The sequence below is a fragment of the Nyctibius grandis genome, chromosome 1 (genome assembly GCF_013368605.1).
Source record: "Nyctibius grandis isolate bNycGra1 chromosome 1, bNycGra1.pri, whole genome shotgun sequence".
Classification (NCBI taxonomy): Eukaryota; Metazoa; Chordata; class Aves; order Nyctibiiformes; family Nyctibiidae; genus Nyctibius; species Nyctibius grandis.
In genome coordinates this window covers 23,542,379-23,566,480 of record NC_090658.1, presented here as the reverse complement: position 1 = coordinate 23,566,480, position 24,102 = coordinate 23,542,379, and the positions used below count along the sequence as shown (strand labels likewise).

Sequence of the window (24,102 nt, the reverse complement as noted above, 5' to 3'; positions counted from 1 at the left end):
AGCTAATCTAAATCTATCCTCTTTCAGTTTAAAACCGTTCCCCCTCGTCCTGTCACTACTTGCCCTTGTAAAAAGCCCCTCTCCCGCTTTCCTGTAGGCCCCCTTCAGGTACTGGAAGGCTGCTAGAAGGTCTCCCTGGAGCCTTCTCTTCTCCAGGCTGAACAGCCTCAACTCTCGCAGCCTGTCTTCATAGGAGAGGTGCTCCAGCCCTCTGATCATCTTTGTGGCCCTCCTCTGGACTCGTTCCAACAGCTCCATGTTCTTCTTATGTTGGGCACCCCAGAGCTGAACACAGTACTCGGGGTGGTTTCCACTAAGAAAACTCAGACCACAGAGTTGAAATGTCCCAACAACCTAAGAAAGTCCTCAGTATGTTTTTAGGGCTGCCAGTTTTAACTAATTAATTTGTGCTTTTAATTAGGCTGCGCTGGCTACATACAGACTTGGAATACATTTTCTTATCTTTGTCCCAAGGCAAAGCCATAGGACATTAAGTTTAGAGTACTTGAAACCAATTAAACTCTTCCATACATTTACAACTTAATGCCAGTATTACTAGCAGGTTATACTAACTGCTGCTTTATAGAAAACTCTCCTTTGAACACACTAAATAAAGAATATTTATATAAAAGATACATTAAATATCTAAATGAGCTCATGCTGGGATCAGCACTGAAATGTTAGTGAAAATACTGCAGTACACTGTGCTACACTAAGAGCAATACAATGCTTTTACAATGACAAGGATTTACACTTTCACCTGGAGAAGAGAGTTCAGTGTTCAGCACATACATGCTTATACTTATTACTTAGAAAATGTAAAAATAATTCTTACCATAAGGTTTTTTTTTTTAAACAGGAACTATTGTGGAAGTATTCCTCTGAGTGCCATGTAAGCTCTTCTAAAAACCAGTCTGTTCATACTATCAATTAAACCTTTTTAAACCATTTAGTTCTGCATAAACCCTGGCCTTTCTTTTTCAAGGACAAGGGCGGTCACTGACTCGGGAAGCCTTGACATCACTCCTCTGCCGATCTCTGATTAAGTGGCTGCTGTAGAGGGTTAGCAGGTCAAACAGCACTAGAGGAGGAACTAAGAAAAACAGAACGCTGCCTTATTTATTAGTATATGTATCTAAAATAATTCAAATGAAAGTATTTTTAAAAATACTTAATGGAGGTTAAGCAGCATTTTTAACCTCTGTTCAAATTATTGAATGGCATATTAAAACCAATGGAGCTATAATGTACCTTTTAATGTGACCTGCTACTTTAATAAATCTCATATGTATTTACCTTGAACTAAATCTATCTGTTTAATATTATTACTAAGGGTAGGTTAATATTACCTATAGTTTCACTTTACCCACCTGCTTTTTAAAACAAAAACATTAAAATATAACTACAGATCTTCCCACTTACAATGAACATTTAAACTCTGTTTACAGTAATATGGTACAAAATTTTGAACTGATATGTAGCAACTGCAGTATGACCCACTTGTAGGGCTGAACTGTAAGCCAGCACATCCTTGACACAGCATGGCAGGTGAATGCTTTCTAAGTGGCATGTTTGCCAGCCTCAAAGTCTAAGCAACCATTTCTGTACCTCCAGCCATGCTCAGCTTTATGCATGAACTGCCCTTCCTGAAGAGACTGCACTCTGTCTTCCAAATCCACATTTATGAGGATAGCTGTTGTTCATCAAACTATGCTAGTTTACCTCTTATTCAGTGAACAGGCCATGACGATTTGCATATTTTCTCAATATCTAGAAGAACTAGACCTAACCTTATTTTGGACATGTCAAAACTGCAGTAACACCACAAATTATACAACCTCTAGCAACAGGATAAATGGAGATCGGAAATTAATACTTCCTTCTCACTCACACAGTTAGGAAGAACTGGAAAAACAATAACATAAGCCAGAGACATATCAGACATGAAGCTGTTTAAACACACATTAAAACCTGTAGGAACTATGATGATATCCAACAAAGCAAAACTCACTACATCAAATAGATTGTCTTCCAATTTCCTTACCTGGTTTACACTCGTTACACCTTCTCCCCTGACGCTGAGGCAAACAGACACACTGCCCAGAAATGTGGTCACAAACTGTTCCTGCCAATGTGCCCAGAGCATCACAGTCACAATGCTGGCAGCCAAGAAGGTTGCTCATGCTGAGGTTGTATGTATGAAGCATGCACTGAGTGCACTGAAGGCCAGTTACACCAGCTTTGCAAGGACACTGTCCTGTTGATTTGTCACAAAGCAGAGAGCCATTTACTGTACCTGCCTTATCACAATTACATGGCAGACAAACAAAGGAATGATTTTCCTGTACTTTGTGGTAGCCATCTAGGCATTCGTCACATTGTCTTCCACCAATATTTGGTTTACACACACATTGCCCTGTCTTCGCATCACACACAGTTCCAGAAAACGACCCTGCAATGTTACATTCACAAGCCTTACAACCAGCTACATCCAGCCCATAAAAGTTGTCCATGCAGGTGTCACAGTGAAGCCCTTTCACTTGTTCTTTACAGTTGCACTGCCCAGAAAGAGGGTTGCAGAACTGGTTCACTGAGCCGTGGCTGTTGCACCAACAAGGCTCACATCCATCTTCATTAGAATATCTGAGAGCTTTAAATCCAAAATTGCAACTATCACACCTAAGACCTGGAAAGAGAAGAGATATTAATTAAAAAAAAAAAGCTGAAGAGGTATTAATCTCAATTTTAAAAAAGGGTAAGTATACTACATATTGAAAAAAAGAGAAAGACTAACGTTCTTCACCAGCATAATTAACAGGAATGACAGGGCTGCACAAATCAATTGAATAACAGTGGCATCCCAAAAATCTGTTTACTTTTCCAACTTGTTTCAGAAGCAATGCGTTTCTGCTGGCTTCTCAATACGATTTAAGATACTTCTGCAAGAGAGTTCTTTGTAACATTTCTAAGACAAACCAGAATGAATCTCTTTGTCCCCCAGAACAGCACCTGTTGCACAATCAATGCTTACATGAACTCTTCACCCTATATCATGGAAATGCAATATACAGGGAATTGCACTGTGCTCTCAATCTGTTCCGATAACAGATTTATATATTATATTAAAAACATTAAACATACTCTAGGACAACACAAGCTAGAATAATTACGATGAATGATTTACTTAACACTGTACTTCTAGTTCTAACATTGATTACATTTATGTTAGTGTTTATTGTTAGCCCTTACTGAAAGCGGAAAATGTTTTCCAGAATCCAAAATGAAATATTTTTATCTAAATGTATGATTTAGTTAACGCATGCAGTACATTAAAATCTAAACTGTTTTCTTCATACTTCATCCTATAGTTTTATTAGCTTTGTTTTCAAAGTCATTGCTTGCTTTATCCCTGCCCTAAGGCATGGCATTTGTATTTTAGTTTATAAAATGTACATTACAAGAAAGCAAACTAGATTATTATATGAAAAATGCAAATTCACAGTTATGTATTTTCCCTTGCAATGGGAAATCCTTCGTTATGAAGTCATCACTTAATTGTTGCATACAGAAAAATACAAAATACAATGTTCTAGCAAAGTATTGTCATCATTTAAAAAAATACAACACCATACAAAAATACATCCAGCAACTTGCATGTAGAAAAATAAAACTAAAAATGGTAGGAAATGCATTATACATACGGATAAAAACTCAAAAACTCCAACAGAAGGCAAGTTCCTTTAACAGTGATGAATGACTCACCTAAGGCATATCATTTAATTTCAATAAGGAAAATAAAAAAGGACCACTATTGCTGCAAATTTTAAAAATAACTGTATTGTTAACAAGAATTATGACTCATTTTGAACTATTAAAATTGGTCTACATGGATTCATATCATATCAGTTTTAAAAATATGCGCAGTGCTTATTTGAATATGCCATACATATTCCTGACAGGTAATCTATTCCTAACGATACTGAGGAAGGCCTACAGGGCATCACATTCAATGTTAACAAGTACAGGGGAGTTAGCACGCTTGGCATTTAATTCACATTCTTCTACCTTTTTATTCTAGATGAATGACCCACTTTAATAAAATTATTGGTGCTAATGTATTTTACTGGTGATAGAATCATTAGTAAGATTTAACAGTTGTGTTAACTCTAACAGTTCACGTTTCATAACACCGCAGCCCGTAGTTGCATTTTTCTGTTATCGTGTTTGTTTAAATAGATAAAATGGCAATAGACAGATTGCTCTAAAAACCAATTTAGAAATCCAAAGAGGAAAGCTCTTTGTTAAAGTTTGCTGCACACATTCCAACATACAGAAGCTTATTTACAACTGGTTTGGAAAACAAAAAAGAGAATCCAGTCTGGAAAGAATTAGGCCTTTTATCCTGTGAACAAACACTTGCATAACTACAGCCCTCTACCATAGTTACAGATAAATTTGCAGAAAGCATAGATTTACACATTTTTTTGTATTACTATTTCAGTGGAAATAAAAATAATTCTTATTGTTTTCATCAAAGGGAGAAAACGTTTAAAGTAATATATAGACAATCAAATATGTGAGAACCAGACCGCATTTCTTGTATACCAAACTCCCATGGAGTTAAGAAAGGTTTTCACAGATGCAAATGTGAAATGTAGGCAAAGAATATATAATTTAGAATGCACTGAAGTCCTTTTTATCGAATGTAGAGAGTGGGTTTAAGATGCACAGAGGTTATTTTTTACTCTTAGCACCCTTTTTATTGTATGGAAAACATAGGCACTTGGCATTCCCCAGGAAAGATGACAGAAACTGCTCAGGCTTATGTCTGTTTAGAGTTATTTTCATTATTTGTTGTTATTTTGTATTTGCTTTTGGAAATTAGAAGAAAGAAGAAACAAAGAGTCACAATATTACAAATAAGTCAATATTCACAAGTCATTGAGTTATAAACTAACATATACTTGAACATCATTAATACAACCCACAATCATGGTGAGCTAAAGAAAAAATAGATTACTAGTTGTGTTAATACAAAGCAGAAAAGCATCTTTTTTTTTTTGAGACATATGTATAGTCTGAGACATGTACAGTTACCATGCAAGGCTCACTTTATCAGGAAATTCTCCTTGCATAATATTCCCATACATCAACATTTCAAAGTGTATTATATATACTGTGTATTTTGGGCACTTGATAAATTTTGTCCTTATGTAGCTGTGGCTCCCCTCAAATATGCTGGAAGTAATAAATTGCTATAATCAAATCTAATTTCTGAAAAATACCTGTGGGAGTAACAAACAAAAAAGCACGTCTCATAAAAAAAATGATAAATAACACAGAAGGTAGCAGTTTATTATAATCAGCTTGGCATTGAATTACAAAATTAAAATTATGTGGCCCTTGATAACTAACCGTAGCTATGTACATGATCTGTGGAATTATGTTGACTTATTTTGCATTTCATAGGAACAGTTCAAAGAAATATAATAGAAAAAAATGGACAGATTTATCACAAAGGACCCTGTAGCACAGAATATTTTGCGAAAAAAATCCATTTATTTTGGTCTATTAAGAAAACTAGCATGGAAACGATTTGCTTAGAACTCATTAAGTATAAAACATTTTGAAAAAGTGTTAATTTCCTAAAAGAAACATCTATGCAGTAAGCAAATTACATTATTTCTCTGACTTATTAGTATAGAGCTATGTAAGCTAATGTAGCTATGCCGTAAAGGAACTTCTAAAGGGTTGATTAAACTAAGCTTCAAGCTGTAGTTTGATAGAATTATTAAATTAATAATTTTTCAACAGTTAATTTCATTCATTTTTATAATCTGCCTTCAGCAAAGAAGTTTACTATACTTTTCATTTAGAAATCAAGTGTGTTTTATTTCCAGAGATAACAAGAAAAATGGCTCCGAACTCTTGCATTACACATACCAATAACATTTGCTTTGCACTTGCACTGGCCTGAATTTTGGTGACAGGTAATATCTCCATTGACTGTCCCAGAGGTATTACAGTTACAGGGACTGCAGCCATCAGGGTTTGACTGTTGTAGATTGTAGAATCCTTCCTGGCACTGATTGCATTGTCTGCCAGACACATGTCTCTTACAATTACACTGGCCTCCAATCTAGAAAGATACAAAATATTATAGAATGATGAACATATCTATTTTTAGATGATACACTCATTAGCAACAAGAATGGGAGTATGAGTTGGGGAGGAGAAAACTAAATGGAACAGAAAAAAATAAGCCTGTGTAACATACTTTTTTGACTTGAGAGAGAGAAAAAAGAGAAATATTAAGCAGAGCATAATTATTCAATTTTAAATTAGAGTTTAAAAGACCTGTTCTTTCAAAACAGAAAGAAAAAAGAACTGAGTAAACAATGTGGCAATATTTACCATCTGGACAGAGAAAACTGCAAAGAGTAATTACAAAATTGCATTGTATAAATGGTGACTTCTATTAAAACAAACTACTTTTTTGAATCACAGTTGCTGCAAAACATTATCATTTTCAGAGGTCAAGTTTTACAGTTTTTTGTTCAGACCATATGCTTATTTATTTTAGTGAAAATGCTAGTTAAATAAGAACAAAGCAAAGTTGAAAGATTTCCTTTTTATTACTCATCCAAGATAAATTTTCTCTTCCTTTACAGAAGGATGTGACCCGACAGCTCAGTATCCGAAGTCCTCTCCCTCTTTTCTCTGTTCAGCTGAGATCCAAGCATTCCACTTTGGTGGTGGGATATAAAAGTCCTCTCCTGCTCCCTAAATGGGTAACATAACTATTTGGAAGGAGCTGAGGCATTCTTTGTTACGCTTGGGCCATGATCCGGGGGTATTTGTCTCACATCTTGTGCAAGATTAAAGGGCTCCTGGAAAGCTATCCCAATTTCAAAACTCTGAAAGCCATGAAAAAAAAAAACCAACCAACATTCTCTATCTTCATCATTTTCTGATATGGTGGGAAAACTGACCACAGGGAAAGGGCAATGGCACAGGGATGGGGAAACGAATGGAAGACATCAGTCAATACACAACATAGATGAGAACAGGGATTCAAAGCAACACAGAGATGCAGGAGACATGAACTGGCAAAAGGTTTAGGATTCATAATCAAGGAATAAAAAATAACTTTTCTAACTCAAGTGTTCTGGGGAATGCAGAGATGGCACCAAACCAACTCTGTGTTACAAGTAATTTTCTTTGGGTCAGCATATTTTTTTCAGTGCAAGCATTTACAAAAATGAAAGTACAGTGATTCAAAACTAGCTATTCACCTACAACATCAACAACTGTAGTTCAGTGTACTTTGCTTTTAAATCAGCTACCAGAACAAAAACTTCTCTTAATAGTTGTCTTTTTCATCTTAAACCCATGAGTCAGGCAAAGCATAAACAGGAGAGTCCTGTGGCATTAGAGACAAAGTTACTTGGATGTTCCACTTAAAATAAATGTTATTATCACGCTCTCCAATCTACAATGAAGCTCTAAGCTTTAGCTTTATTAACACAAGATAAAATAGAGTGTTTCAACATTTAATAGTAAATTCTTGGTGCAGAAAACACCAAATGAAACTTAGAGAATATATTCCTACCCCTTCCTCATAAAAGGATTCTGTAGTCCAATAAAACCTCTTCAATATGCTTTCACGATAGAGATCTGACTGATGCATCAGCCATTTTTCAGGAAGATGAAGATATTAAAAAGGCTAGAAAATATTTTATAAACAAAAAGCAAGACAACAGCAAATACAAAAAGGTAAGACTTAAGAGACCACAAAAGCAGAAAACACAGCAACGAGGATTTTCAAGTTATTCCCTTTCAGAATGGATTTGATCTAGATACTTAGTTTATTATAAGAGACCTAGCCATGCATAACAGCCTTTCATGAGAGAACTCACATGTGAAAAGCAACTGAGTTTAATCCTAAATGAAGAAAAATACCTAGTTTAAAACATAACTGTAAAAGAAACATTTTGTGTTAGTGATCAGAGCATACTCAGATTACACAATAGCAAGTATCATATAAAGATACCTCATTAGCACTCAACACAAAACCCATGCCCAAAAAGACTTTGAAGTTACTCCAAAAGCTACAACATGAAGGAAAGCATTAGATACAAAAAAAGCCATCTTCAAAAAGTAAAAATCAGATCAAAATAAGGGAGTTAAATAAGAGGATAACCACCACCAAATTTTAAAACCAGGATAAGGCAATACAAAAATCAGCTTTTAACAAGCAACACGCTTAAGGCATGAAGAAAAAAAAAAAATTTTCTAACGTCAGAAACAAAGGAAGACTACCAGAGAATCAGTGAGGGCAATAAATAATTAAGTGGTATGATTAGCAGATTCAGACTGGACATCAGAACTTTTTCACTAAGAGAGAAGCGCAGCATCAGTTACAGGTTGCCCAGAGGGGATGTGGAATCTCCATCCCTAGAGGTATCAAGACTCATCCAGACAAAATCATGACTCGCTGGATCTAGCACTGGCAACAATCCTGCTTTGAGCTGGAACAGATGATCAACTAATGCTTCTGTGAAGCATTCAGGAGAGACAGAACCACAACAGAGAAAGTAGATTGCAGAGAAAGTATTTCACAGCTGTTCACTATGAAAGAGGTGTTACTATTTTATACTAGGCGCAATTTTCAAGACTGGTTCCAAACCGATATATCAGAAGGAAAAGATTTTAGCAACATCTCATCTGTTGAAAAGTGACTACACATGAGTCAAGAGTTCTAGATGAACTGAAATATAAAATTACTGAGTTATTAATTGCTTAAATCAATGTCAGTAAAAGAGGAATAAAATTATAAAAGTTACATCAATCTCCTAAAAAAGCTGTAAGGAAGCTTTTGAGATCTACAGTCTAGTAGCCTTTTTCTGTACAGAGCAAATTAATTGGAATGAAAACATGAATTTAATATATTGGAAAAGATTGGTACTTTTTTTGCAAAGAAAAATAATGCTTCGTGATTCTACTGCATTTCTTTAAGTCAGCAACATCTGGAAATATCACATATACTGAAGCAAGTGGATGATCAAAAAGTAAAATTAATTTCTACATCAAGAAGTACCAAATTAACACCTGGGGAAAACCAATGCTGCCTATAGGTAGACAGTGATGAATCCAAAATCAGCTATTATCGCTCAAGAAAAGAGCTGCTAAAGCTGCTCCATTCCCCCTAAAAATCATTTGAAAGCTCTGAGGCAGTTGAAAAAGGCAATAGGAATACGGGAATTATTAGGAAAAGAACTAAAAATTATACAGAAAATGTCATGTTACTCTCTCTAAAAGAAAAGAGGTCACAGTGAATAGAATAAGCAAAGATACAAATGAAAAGAGACTAAAAAAAAAGACTTTTCAGTTTGGACAGAGATGACTAAGATGAGGGAATATATGTTTATAAAATCATGAATGGCTTACAGAATGGATATTCATTACTTCTCACAATATAAGAAGGAGAGAACACCTAGGAAATTATCAGAAAGCAAACTTAAAAGAATGAAAAAGTGCTTTTTCTATACACTTTAAGTGTATAGAAAAATACACTTTTTTTGAAGTGCGTTAAAAAATGAGTTAGATGATTAATTCCATATGTGGACACCAAACTTGACAACTCAGATGAAACCCCTGATTTCAGCTCAGGTAGTCCCAAAACCATAAATAACTGGAATCTAGAAAAGTATATTACAGAAGGTTCATGCTGCTTAACATCAGCTTCTGGTAACCACCAGAGAGGATACTGTTCTAGATGGAAGTCTCATTTCACCCAGTATGGCAGCTCTTATCATAAATACATGCAAACCCAAGTCTTAATTGTGAGCAGATAGTAGCCACTTCCTGATGCAACAAGTGAAACGTGTAGATTACTGAGTGCTAAGAGAAGCAAAGAGCACCAGTACCTTCAGCATAATTTTAAGTGTCAAGCTATTACGAGAAGCAGCTATTTCCATCTCATTCAGTTACAGAAAATGTATGTCCCCAAATTTTCTCTTAAATAGTAAAAAATTATGCTAGAAAAATAAATATAACTCTTCAGAATGAGGGAGAAATATCTAGCCAACTGAAGGATACTATTCAAATTTTCTCCAGGAACCAGCCAAGGAAACCATTTGGAGATGTCCCTATATAAATTTCCTTCTACCTTGCTGTGACATAGAAAACAGTTTTCCATCTGTAATCAATACAAGTAGCAACTGGTTTTCTGGTTCTAAAAAGAGTGAAAGTCTTTCATGGAAGTTAGAGGAAGGTATTTCAAACTACAGTTTATCAGATTGCTTCTTAATAGATCCAAAAATATGTTTCTATGTACCAGATTACAGGGTCTGTAAATAATCCACTGACATTCTTCCATAACTCTCATTTCAAAGTCTTGTGAAAAAAAGTCAAGCAGAAAAAAGATGTTCTATAGACAAGACAAAAAGGAGCCTCTGACTGTATTCACAAATGACTATTTTGTTTTTGTCTTCATTATAAGTGACTAGAAATCTTTCCATTGTGCTTCTTCAGCCATTTTCTGTCAATATAGGATATCAAGATGAAAGATATCTATTGAAGTTTAGCCTCCGAAATACAGAATAACAAATTCAATTATATAACTCCACTTTAACCCTGCCTTCTATAGTGAGTATAGCATTATAAGAGACATGAACATCAGCTAAGAGAAATATGCCTCTGTAATGCACCCCATATTACAGTTTTTATCCTTCATATACCGCATACACTTCAAGTAGCTGTGCAGAATTTTAGAGAAAAAGTTGAGAAATATGCTCCAGATAAAAATAGTAGATGGAGAGGGAAAAATGTAGTTAAAAGTACTTGTAAAACTGGGAAGATTTGTAGGGTTCTGTAATTGCCTGCCCTGGATGCTAAGCTCTTCAATATTTTCAGTAGCAGACTCTGAAGACAGAGGAGAGAATATCCTCACAAGCCTCACAGACCATCCCAGCTCAGGATGCACAGCCAGCACCATCATGACCCTGAGGGCACCAACCAGCCTTAACGGCCCTGAGCAGGTCACCTGGGGCCTCCACTCACACCCTCTGCCCATAGCCCAGGAGCTCCAGATAAACTACAGATAAGGTCCAGTGTGGGCATCTGCACCTCGCCTGGGTTATGCTGCAGTCATGTCTGTCCCCTGCCTCCTGGAGGGATCCCTTGGACTTGGGCTGCAGCCATGTCTTCAGCCTCATCTCCTGCTGGCTCCAGACTGGACTCCCTGGATGGACCCTGGACCTGATTTATCACTTTGCCTTGTCTGGGGTTGTCAGCGGACCCTGTTATGAGCACCTGGCTGTGTTTCAATGCTGTGGGACTGTGCTCTGGTTGGGGTGGGCACTGCTGCACTGGGATCACCCTCAGCGGGTTGATTTTCAACATCACTTTTACTCTTTGCGCAAATATTCTAAAATCAGTAAAAGTGAAGTAAATGAAGAAATTCAAAACACAACACATAGCAAGGAGACATCAAACATGAAATAAAGAAAAACTGTGAAGAAACAATAATGTGGAAAATAACCTGGAAGTGATACTGGGCCTCCACAAATTAAATATGAACAATATGATACCACTCCAGAAAAGGTAAATGTCATTCTGCGATGTACTAAAAAAGAATCTAATTTAAGACATGAGGAGAAAAGGTAAGGCTTCAGCTCAAATAGTTGAAGGGTACATGAAAGGTACAACACACAAATTAGAAAAAATACAGTAAAAAGCAATAAAAAGTAGTGTTAAAGAACTGGAATTTTTAGCTAAAAGAAAAGCAAAATTAAGGTACATATGCACTCTCAAGTTCATATGAAAATTGGTTACTGCATGAATTTAGGAAAGAAACTAATAATTGGGCTTAATTTGGGGAAAATTTGGCCTAAAAATGGGAGATAAAAAAAAAAAGAATATCTTTAATTTCTCTGTACAGACAGAGTAGCACCAAAATAATCCAGAAGCACATACTTGGCAATGGATACTGTTAGAAAGAAGTTGTACAAGCTGACAAATGTTTGTAATACGGCAGAAATAGGTGTACCATAGGCTACAATATGGAAATATACATCAAAATGGGTAGAACAAACCATTTCTATAACTACAAAAACTCAAGAAAATTCTGAAGCAAAGAGGTGGTTGTTGTTATTACTATTATTTCTGTAAAACTAGCTTACTCTGGAAACAATGGTATCATTGAGAATACTGGTAACAATATTTAAAGATTTTGTTAACCAGGATTTCACCAGTTGTGCACTGGAGATATTACTGAACCTTCCCCTCCTCCCCCTGATCCAAATGTTATCTGTCATTTAAAGAAATAAAATGCTGGTTATAGAAGAACAGAAAGCAATCTGTTCTCCTGTTGCTTATGCCTGACAGGCCTGGTTCTGACCCAAACAGCAAGCACACAGAAATAGCCTGTCTATTAATATGACCATCTTGGTACTAAATCACTTATGGAAAATATCTGTCTAGATTGTTCACTATGAAAATGAGTCTAGCCGAGCATTACTACCCAGTGGTGGTGTATCTTGGGACCTCATAATTACAATTGTTATTTGATACAGAAAATCACTGATGCTGAGTTAGCATATATCCCTTGTGTAATTTATAATTTACGTATGAAATACACATTAGTCCCATATCCTTGAGTGTAAACGGTTATAAAAAGAATGCAAGCAATTTCCTCCTCACAAATCACAGCTACAGCATCATTGCCCTTAATCAGGAAGCAGACTACTTGAGATTTCTGAATTTTAGATATACCTAGCAGTTCACACTGCTTTAGACTGTGGCAATACTGCTCTTTAATTGGGGGACGCTCATCACATCTAGAAACACAAATTCAAAGAGATGCCTGTTCAGGAACCCTCCTTGAACAAAAAAAAAGTTAAAACCATCTTTTTCTCCCTGAACACCCCTGTAATTTCAAATAGCTATACTTTGGTGTCGGTAATAGAAGCAACATACTGCCAGAAATATTATCAGAAAGTCTCTCCACTTCTGGCAAATAACTATGACACGTGGCTTGATGTTACTAAATTAAAAACTAAAGCTGACACTTTCTAAGTTTCTTTTACCAAAGTTAACTTCTGCTTTTGAAGCCCAAAACACATGACAAAAAAAGACATTTGCAATTGGCTGAGTCATTACTAATTTCAATTATTTACTCTCTACCAGGACATAAGCACCTTCCCTTGACCAGCTGGCAATCCCTAAAACTCACATTTTAAGACTCATGGGTATATTTAGTTCCTGCATGAAATTATTTCTGTTCATCCTGCCATTGCTGGCTTTGCAATTGATTTGTACCGATCTCAGTGTTCTGCCTTTTTGATATAAATGCTAATCATACACTTCTCCCTACCTTCTTACTTGATGCAAATCTGGCAAGGACCCCAGCATCCAGTTGACTGTCGTCTCAGAAAGAGGAAGAGGGTTGAGGACTTTTATTTTCTCTTCTTCAGTTTAGGAAATGAGAAGTGTAAGGTGTGCTGGCTCACACACATAGGTTAATGGTCTGACCGCCAAATACCTGAGTGTATTCTCGGTATGTCAGCTTTGGGAACTGAAAATTGAATAAGCAGCGATAATGAAGTTCCTTTTCACTGCCCTGCTATCTCTTCTTGTCATCGCATATGATGACTTTCAAAAGTCACTAGCTTTCTACTACTTCTGCTCAAAATGTAAAATGAGGTATTTACCCTCTTCCCATGACACTCCAAAGGGTGGGGAGTGGACCAAATCCCCAAAATAACTTGACAAACTATCACAGAAAAATAGCATTTCCATGGTACAAAACCTATCAGAAATGAAGCCATGGAGTTATTTAACATAAAAAGTACATTTTCCTTCATTTTAGCAATAATATTAAAGGCCTTCCATGAAGCAAAATCCAGGATTAAGAATACACAGTGTTTCATAACTTGATTTTTTAAGGACTCCACTATGCACATGAGCTTTTCATTGACATGTTTGCATCCTTTATATTCCTTATTCTATTTGATATAACTGTTGACTGAAATGCTTTAATTAACTGCTTTACCTATGTTTTTTCCCTTGTAACACACATTCCAGTTATTTATTTATTGTCAATCACAGTAAATGGGTTGAAAACTGTGTAGGTGGAAAAATGAGAACAAAGGAATGCTCATTCTAATTTTAGACCAAAGAATTTATCAACTCAGAAGTAAAATTATCAGAAATAAAGATTCTACTTTGGTTTAAAATACATACACGTACACAGCTATTAGCTAGCTTTTCCATTATGTATAAATAAATTATCAAACATTCAAAATTCTGAGGGGAAAAAATGAAGAAATTCAAAAGAGCAATATTTAGGGAGTGTACAGAAAGGTGAAATCTGAAGCCTGTTCAATAGCTTACTTGGTAGCACTGGAATCTGTTTTCATTTGACTCCTCGGAGAAAACAGTAACTATTATTTTGTTCATCTTCATGCCTTAGAAAGAGTTTTCTTGCAACACAAGACAATACAGCTGCCATCTTGACAGAAGGCAATTAAGTCTTTGCAACTCTGAACAATATCCTCTGCAGTAAAGTACAGCTTGTTTGCACCAATGAGAATATGACACATATTTATTTGCATGTTAAGAGTAAATTTTTAAAAAATCAGCAAAAGCTGAGTAAAGAAAGATGCCTAAATTCACTGAGACCAGAATGGTACTTCAAAAGACAGTAAAAGCAATAGCAGCACTTTCAGCTTTGCCTAGAAACAAATGCCCTGGAAAAGAGTGCTTTTTTTTCACACCATTATATATAGCATATTATAATAGAATCACAAAAGGACTACAAACTGCTGTGCCTGATTGAATAGGTAAGCATTTGTAGAGCAGTCTGGGTAAAAAGCAGCACAAGAAAATGAGTCAAGGATTGTGGTATAAGGGCCAGAAGAAATTAATCTCCAGTTCTCCATACAGAGCAAGAATGATCACATCAGCAGTATTCTAGCAGAATTTTCTCACGTGTGAATGGTTAGGCAGAAGGGAAGAAGGCAGCCAATTCTTCTTTCACTGTCATAAAACTCAGGCACCTCAAATAATTCATCTGGACTTTCCAATTGTTTGAAATATTTTGTGACAAACATTCACAAAGAGTATGTGACCAACATGTATCTTTTCTACACTGATTAATGTCAATAACCAGCACAGAAGTGGACAAATTTCACCAGGCTGTAGCAATTCTCCCTCTTGTACCCACTAGGCTCAAGGGAAGACCTCTCTCTGCAAAAAAGGTCTAATGAACTGCTCATAGATGCACTGCTACACCACTCTTCTAAAATCCCACTCATTACTATAAGCCATAAAGTTATATTTTTGACGTTTTTAATATGTTCATTTGTACTTTAAAGTGCAAATGAAGTTACACACTGATCTGTAAGTGGGCATGATGTACAGATGTATGAGAACTGAGAACCTATGCAAGGGAGAAACACTACACACCTACATGCATTTCTCACCAAGGGTTGAGTGAAACAGGTGAACAGAACAGGCACAAAGTTTTCATGATCAGTCTAAAGAACCGAGATGGGAGTAACCATGTTACAGTAAGCTCTTCTACCCATCCTATCTACATTAATAATACTTCATTTGATTAGTAAATATTCTTTCTGTGTGATTCAACACACTAATTTGTGATTCAATGGATTAATTTTGGAACTCTCTACCTCTTGGAACTTAGTGACACAACTGGCACTTTGCGGAAAAAAAAAGATCTTCATGAACGGCAGAAAACGGTAAGTTATGCAGTAAAAGTGCATTCTGACACATTTTTTGCATATTTCCTTGAAAATTATCATTGTGATAATTTTCATGAGTAGGATCCTTAGTCCCTATGATTCCATCTTCCACAGGTCAAATTTGGAAACACTTCCTTCAATGATGCCTTCCTATTTCATGTAATACGTTTCAGCCTTTAGTCCCCAGCCTTATTAATCTATTCTTTAATGCCTCTTAATCATTTCTCCCTGCTCTGTTTCTACTGCAGCAGTCAACTGATGCTTTATTGAGCAATACAGTCTGCCCCATTTTTCCCATTTTATCTCCCCATTCATACTTTCATAGTCAAGCTTCATCAACAGTCCTGTATATCTCACTATAAAGCAATGATTTCTGTAAACTACTCATCCTCTGATTGTTAGTCGCAGCTAAAGTTGGTTTAGGTTAACATTTCATATCACTCAGAATATGCACCGATACATGAGTCCTGTGAATGCACCAAGTCAAACTGGGCATGTATTCATACCACTACGGAACCGAGGATGAAAATACAACAGGATCCACAAGAGTTTACCGTTAAATAATATGCAATAACAAGAGACAACACCTGAAAAATGCTAGACATAGTTTTATGAAAAAAGTTTGGAAAAAAGAGACTGGAAATGTGGCAACAAGCTGAAAAAGTTCTACCTCGATTCCCTGAAGAACAAGTCTACCTTTAAAATGTTTTTAAAACACATTTCAGACAAAGAAGCTATTTCCTCCCTATTCCTAACAAAATTTGGATTTTGGCAATGGACAGGACATATGTGAATAGAGCATGAACCACAATATATCTTTATGTTCAAGACTCCAGTCACTTTTCACACTTTTTTTTTTGATATGCATGTTTTGAAAGTTTGATTTGTTATCAGATTATACATCTTGCATGTCAATGAGATCCATAGGCTTAAAAAGGATAGCTGATGGTGTTCTTTTCAGCATCACTTTGTGGGTTTCTTTTTTTTTTTTTAATGGACCTTATGAATTAAATGGGAGATCAATCCTTGTCTTATTACAGGGAAAACTAGCTTAATTTTAGTTCAATTTCAGGCTCAGCTTATTGCCTGAATTTTCAAAATCTGTTAGTAATTTTAAGACAGTATCAAGACCTTCAAAAACACTCAAAACCTGAATATTTTAACATTATTGAGTGCACAAGTACCTGTTAGCATCCCAAAACTACTATTCACTTCTGAAAATTCATACAGCATCTTTTATGTCTGTTGCTGATCTAGATTAAGAACTCTTCAACAGTACATCTCATTGTTTTCTGTGTTTTCTCAGCTTTCAGCCTCTGATGTAAGTCAATTATTTTGAAAAGGCTGAATGAACTTAAGCATTTTTTATAAAGTAGTCACCATCTAAATACACTTTGTAAAATCTTACTGCTGTCTACCCAGCTGATTAAAATGTTTTGTCATTTTTCTGTATTGAGGCTACTTACATTATCACACAGGAGGGTCTTATTTTTGGTGCCTGTTGCATAACAGTCACAGGGTTTGCAAACATCAATGGCTGAAAGATCTGCACCTGCTTGTCTGTAATGGAAATCCTCACACAGCTCACAGTTCCTTCCTGCATGAAAGAAAGGTTATGCATTATGGCTTCCAATTCATTAAAATTAGCTGTATAATTCAAAATTAAAGACTCTATTCCTTTGAGAGAATTCTATAATTTTCAGGACGTCCATTTTAATGCACCTTTCATCTCTACCTGCCAATTTAGTGATCCAGAGCATATGAAACAATGAACCTGTTACAAACTATGTTTTACTCCATTAAACTTCCATCTGTTATATAATACCACACTTATATAAAAGCTGTGCCATGCAAATGCCTATACATTTTTTGGAAAAATTGTCGTTGAACCTGAAACTTTTCTTTTTTGCCTTTACTAGACAAAGCCAAGAAAACTGAAATAGAACTGTTAAAAAAAACCTATTCAAATATACTACTTACTTACACAGAATAGAAACTTTTACTCAATAAACAAGAAACTGACATTACAGCAAAATTTTACAACATTTTTAGTACGTTCTCTGTTAAACTGGTTCAATTAGAAAGATTTGATATTCTGGATTTAAATGCTCTAGCACATGTAAGTGAAACAGCTTTGGAAACATACTTTCTACTTATCTATTAGATGTATTTTGCATAGAAGATTTTATACAAGATTGGATCAAATTTTAGCAGTATTTTCCTGTAGCTTAAGTATTGACATAATTGTAATTACTGCACTATCTTACCTGGATAGTTTAAAAATACACATACATGAGAATTTATTGAAATGTCAGCCATTGAACATGACTAATTTCAGCTGATACAAGACTTGGCCAAAAAAAGTGACTGTAAACACAAACAGTCCATTTGCTTTTGTATGACTTACCAGCAGTGTTGTGTTGACAGTTATCACACACTCCACCACTGCCTCTGTAGTGTTCCTGAGGAAAAGGGTCCATTGCTAGGTCATAGTGGCAGCTTACTGCATGGCTGTAACATTGACAAGGTTTGCAATTATAGGCATGAACTTGGTCACCTGGATGAAAAGGCTTGTCATTGTACAATGGCAAACAGCGATCACACTGAAATAAAAAAAAAAAGGAAAATACTATTTCTTTACCTTACAAGAACATTACTATACTCTCTATATTCATGTTTCATTCTATGTATTTTCCCCCATTTAAATATTAAAAATAATAATTTTAGACAAGAAGTGAGAAAGCACATAGGGAAATAAAAAAAAAACTTTTTTTTTTTTTTTAAATCTTTAAGTTACATTAACAACAGATTAAAATCAAGGAAGGTGCGGAGAAGAATAACATTTTAAGTATGTAGATGCTCAACATAGGCTAATGTCCTGAGTTTCAGATTTAGTTAAACCTCTAATGATGCAAAATGCTGCCTACTGTGTTTAAGGCACAGAAGACATATTTACCTAATGCATCCATTTGGATGTATTTTAAGCAATGTCTGTCATTGTAGTTTGTAGCATTGTAGTAACTGTAGTTTGTACAGTTACCATTTGACCTTGGGAATGAAACAAAAGGGATCCTGTGGCCAAATATGTAACGTTGTACAGAGTATCTGAAATATCAGCACTTCTTAATGTGCATTTATCTCATGAAATTTTCAAGAAACAAATTTTAAACAAAACACGCAAGTCTCTACACATACTCAACTCTGTCAAATTATATTCTCAATATGACACCAATCCAATACTAGGATAACCAGGCACATTGTTTAAATAAACACCTAAACAAACTACCTAGTTTTCTTCAATTCTTTTGAATTTGATACAAAGACTAATGATATTCAAGTACGTACTTAGCTTACATCCAAAGCATCAAAAATATTTTTCCAAGTAGTCCAGGAGCACCTCAGCAGCTCATTTTTTATTTGGATGAACTGAAAATGTTACCTTATAAGTACAGCTTTGTGAAGAATGTGAAGTTGGAATAGTCTTCAGTTCATAACAGACTCAACAAAACTTCAAGGAGAAAATTTATTGTGCCTACTGGTTCATCAAGAACTAAAACCAAATTGGATTTCTTAAAGCTAATGAATGGATAGTATTGTGGAGAATTACATTCTTTTTACGGTGAACAATCCAACTAGTTTTTATGAAATTGGCCCAAAGAATTGTACTTGTTGGCACTGGAGAGATGTTTGTTTAGAAGAATTTTTTTAATTTAACTGGCATTACTAAAAGTCCATTCCCAAAATTCTGGTGCCTTGCTGGATCTAAGAAACAAAATATATTGCAATTATAATTTCCATCTTTCAGAAGGAATTTAAATGCTTCAAAATAAGTTGCTTTCTGTAAAGTATTTGGGCAATTTCTTTCTTCTTAAGTGTGCTCATCTTTCTTCATGTCTAATATTCTAAGCACTATTATAATTATTTAGGCTCAGTGTGCCTACATCACCTATATGTTGATCATTAGGAAACTATACTGAAGTTTCTAAACTGTTTCACTCACAGCTAGTGCTGTGGGGAAGTACCAACTGTGGGTAAAATGAGAAACTGAATTAGAAAACATAAGGTAGTCCAACAACTGTGGAGCAGTCATAATTCATAACAAAAGCAACTTGGGAGAAAAAATGAAAGCACAAGAATTTGCCTGCTGAAATTTAGTTTTAATAAAATTAACAGTAAGAAAACAACAGCCACTGCACCTTTTTGCAATCTGTTAAAAATAAAACACAAAAACCACACCCCACCACCACAGTGAGAGAAAAAAGAGGTTTCAGGATGAAAATTAGCAGGGCTTCACTTGAGACCTTGAAATCTGACTTTTGTTTATCAGACAAATCACTGCCTAATGGTGATTAGCCCAGTTTAAGAATACCGAGGGGAACGCCGTGGCCATAACTGTTACACAAGTTACACAGCTTAAACTTATTCAAGTCCTTCCTTCATTCACATCCATCTTTCCTCTCTCTAGTCACTCCCTTTGTCTCCACTGTTGAGGAAAATCAGCATTACACAGCACCAGCAACATGAGACAAGAGGGTTCATTCAGGCATTGCACAACTTGGGAAGCGCAAGAAAGAAACCCAAGTTCCCAGCCAAACCATTCCACTGAGGCAGCATCCTCTTTGCAGCGTATCTATGGAAATACGTCCTCCTTGAAAGGAAAACAGTACAGGAATTGCTACCAACCTGCCAGCCCTGAATTTCCATTTGTGCATGGCCAGCCACACAGCTGTAAAAGCGTTCACCATTTCATTTCAGATTTAATCTTAGATCAGTTATTCATGCACACCTGTGCTTGTACCTATTGTTAAATGACACACAAGCACTAAGGAGTAAGAGAGAAAAAGATGATGTCATTTGATTACATAGCATGGAGTCTCTTTGAACTACTACGTCTCTTGTTCTATGGCTTTTAAAACTTTTACAAAACTTTTTAAAAGCCTCAGCAAAACAAGTAGTCATTCAGAAGTTGACAATGACCATGAAACAACGGCTGTTCTAGCAGTTGTCACACCTGCATGCATTAAAGATGTGCACTGGACCCCACCCCATCCTCCTGAGTTTGTAACACCTTTATTATGTTAAGAACTGCATTTAACTTTCAGACCAGCTGCATTCAACTTTCACTTTTGGTAGCATCATGTTGTACATATGGCAATCGTCAGGTCTTCATTCACCAAATCTAAGCTCTGCATTCGCCCAAAGCACAGTTACTGAGATTTTCAAAGGTTGAAAATGTTGAATGTTTTAAAACATTCAAGAACGTTAATTCTTGACAAAACAAGCCTTTCTCCATAACTGTAAAACCCACAAACATGCAGATGTCCTTACTCTCAGTTACATCTAGGCCCTTCAGAAAACATGTTAAATATATGGCTTTCCCTATGGACAATAACAAACATGTCCTCTTGATATATAGTATCTGAACTGCTCACTTTCTGTGAAAACAGTTTTCTGAGAAAGCATTACATGCAGCCAGATGGTCAAAATACACAGCTCATCTTGGCCCAATTCATTAGTCTATAATTATGATTAAAAATTTATTTCCAATAATGAATTCAGGATTTTTTTTACTAAAATTATTATTATAAACTTACCGTTTCAAAATTCCTGAATCCAGCACACTTATGGAAAGATGACCAGTGACTTCAGCCTAAGCCTTTATGTGCCAAGTTCCTTATTAGTCACTAAGAATGCTGAGGATAGTGCCTCTGAAGAAGCATTCCACAAATGTTCAAAGAAATACTTCAGAAGGCAACGGTAACAATTCCTTAAGACTTACAATAAATCATTAACAACCAGAACCTCCTACTCCAATGCTTTTAAAATATCCCACTGCTTGCCTCTGGGTGGCATCCTTTTTTTTTTTTAATGTTGTTATGCAGAATTTATTCGTTTTTTTCTTTTGCTAACCTGTGTAGGTGTTCCCATCTCACACCCATCAGTCAAAGTTCCATTGCAATAACCAGTGCACATACACACCTATAACACATATATTATACATATGCTTCTATAATATACATATGTCATTAAGAGTACACAGATTTAAAAATCTGCTGAAGTGATATCAAGATTAGAATGCCACCTTCACAGGCATTTTGAAATGCTGTCTTGTCTTTGAAAAACTCCATTATGTGTATCACCCAACCATGTTTATTTATGCTGCCCTGTAAGTGTTGACTATAATAGGACAGTTAATCACATACTATTTTTTCCTTACTACGAGATCCCAGTCTGTACCCAAATGGACAGTGTGCTTTCACTTCATTTAGCTTCCTTAGCCAAATACAGCTTCTAGGCAATATCTATTCCAGTGTAACTCTGAAGACAAAGTCTTAATTTCCCCATGGCTTTTCCTCAGCACCCTCACTACAGTGTTTGACTGTCTATCAAGACCACATGTTAGCAGAGCTTTGAACCATATCTGCCTCTTGTGAACTCCCTAAAACCCAAAGAGCTTTCAAACTCAAAAGCCAGGTTTTATTAGGAAAAAAAAAAAAGCTAGAACACACTAAGTGACTCCAAGTGACTAAGGAAGACAGAACAGAAATGAAGACTGTCTTATGGGTTTCCATTGTAACACTCTACACACCTTAAAAGGACGCAACTTAATTTTAGAAACTAAGCACAGCCATAACAGATGGTTTACAAATACCGTGTGCCAAACAGCATTCTAAGAAAAGATGCTACTGCTGCTTTGCAACGGCAAAGTGACTGACAAAGAAGCTGACGGGCAAAGAACATAAGATCTACCATTCTGAATGCCAGACTCCAATAATGGGACAGAACTGAGATGTCAAACACTGGCACAGATGTTGTCAGGCAGCATAGGATATTATCTACCCAACTCCTCTCCTATTATCTACTCAACTCCTCATTTATGCTTTTTCTGGTGAAGTTACATGAAGCCACACTAAGTTCTACAAAATCAAAGCATATGCAACCATAATGTTTCTGACAATCAGGCTGCTCAGTAAATTAATTCACATTTAAATTTTCCAGGATTAGAATTCAAAACTATTTTCAAATCAAGCACCCATGTCATCCAACTCTTATTTAGACTCCAACCCTGCAGGACTTCTGTAAAATAAGAGAGGGAGAAGGTATGTTTTGCAGTTGATGAGTTCAGCATGTGTTCCATTTTACCAAAGCTCTGACTTGCTCAGGATATTCAATTGTAAGAAATCTTGTGTATATTTTTCCATCTTTCTACCTTGTCTGTTTGAAATAAGCCTTTGAATTCCATTCTCCTGTAACATTAGAAAGTGCTGCAGCCACAGTTACTAGATATTCTAGGGTTAATTTCACTCTTCTGAGCAAGCTATTGCATGGGATTTATTATTGTTTTCTCTTTAATAATAGTTTTAATGGGGAAAAAAAAAAACAAACCGATTGGCTACTCACTTGGGCACTTATATGAAACACTTGAAAAATCATAGAAATTCAATAAATATATGTGGCACTGTGATTTACAACAGCTACTTCCAACAACAGTGAAGCACCAGCCCAGTTGTGTCTCAGTTTTCTTTCACATTAAATGAAATAAATATCCTGCACAGTGGATAAGTCCTTGAAAATCATTTTCAGACTGGAACAGCCTCCTTAATTTCTGAGAGGTAACAATGACAACTGTAACACTAGTTGCCATCTGCCCACCTCTTAAGTAAAACTTATGAATATCAGATCAAAATGTATAAGGGATAATGACCACTTCACAATTCCTTCGGCATGTCATCACCTGTGCAACAAATCACGAGGTATCTCAAACTGCAACAAGTTCTTTCAGTACTTCAGCAATCCTTGTACACAAATTGTTTATAAGCCTGAATCTTTGAACTGTGAAATTACACCAGTTTTCCAGGGAAGGATTCATGGACAAATCTAACTTCCACAGACATGCCAAAAGTTATTTAAAATTTTCAGGCATGTAAGACTACTGGAGTAGGTGCCTTTCTGCTTGCTGTTTTCTAAAACTCCAGTCAACCATAGGCCTGCTTGATTCCCTTTCTTATTCTGATATAACCAGCTTCCTCCCAGGCCTGTCCTCTGGATACACAAATTATGGCACAGGGCTTACCAAAAAGTGCATTTTTTGCTAGCTTGCTCACTTCTGCAAGCTAGAAGTCTTTGTTATTAAGTGAGTGACCACTTACTATGGTTAATATTTACAGCTCCTCAGGTACTATGTATCATTAATTCCAACATCTAACATGACGATACAGATTGATGTTTAACTAAGATTTAGATAGATTCTTCTGTAACAATATAAAAAGCCTTATTCATCCAGTTCTTGGTAAATCACCAATACCATATCCAGTTTTCAGACAGTAGATGTTTA

At 35.8% G+C, this 24,102-nt stretch overlaps 1 protein-coding gene across 1 annotated transcript in view; it reads right to left on the bottom strand.

The window, feature by feature from the left end:
* Positions 1–24,102, bottom strand: part of USH2A (usherin) — a 419,339-nt gene that overhangs the window by 347,149 nt on the left and 48,088 nt on the right. Inside the window, exons 9-12 of the mRNA XM_068406084.1 lie at positions 18,175–18,370; positions 17,234–17,364; positions 5,944–6,139; positions 2,045–2,686 (exon numbers count right to left, since the gene is read on the bottom strand). Of these exons, the coding sequence (XP_068262185.1) occupies positions 2,045–2,686; positions 5,944–6,139; positions 17,234–17,364; positions 18,175–18,370 (1,165 nt within the window). The remainder of the gene's footprint in view (positions 1–2,044; positions 2,687–5,943; positions 6,140–17,233; positions 17,365–18,174; positions 18,371–24,102) is intronic.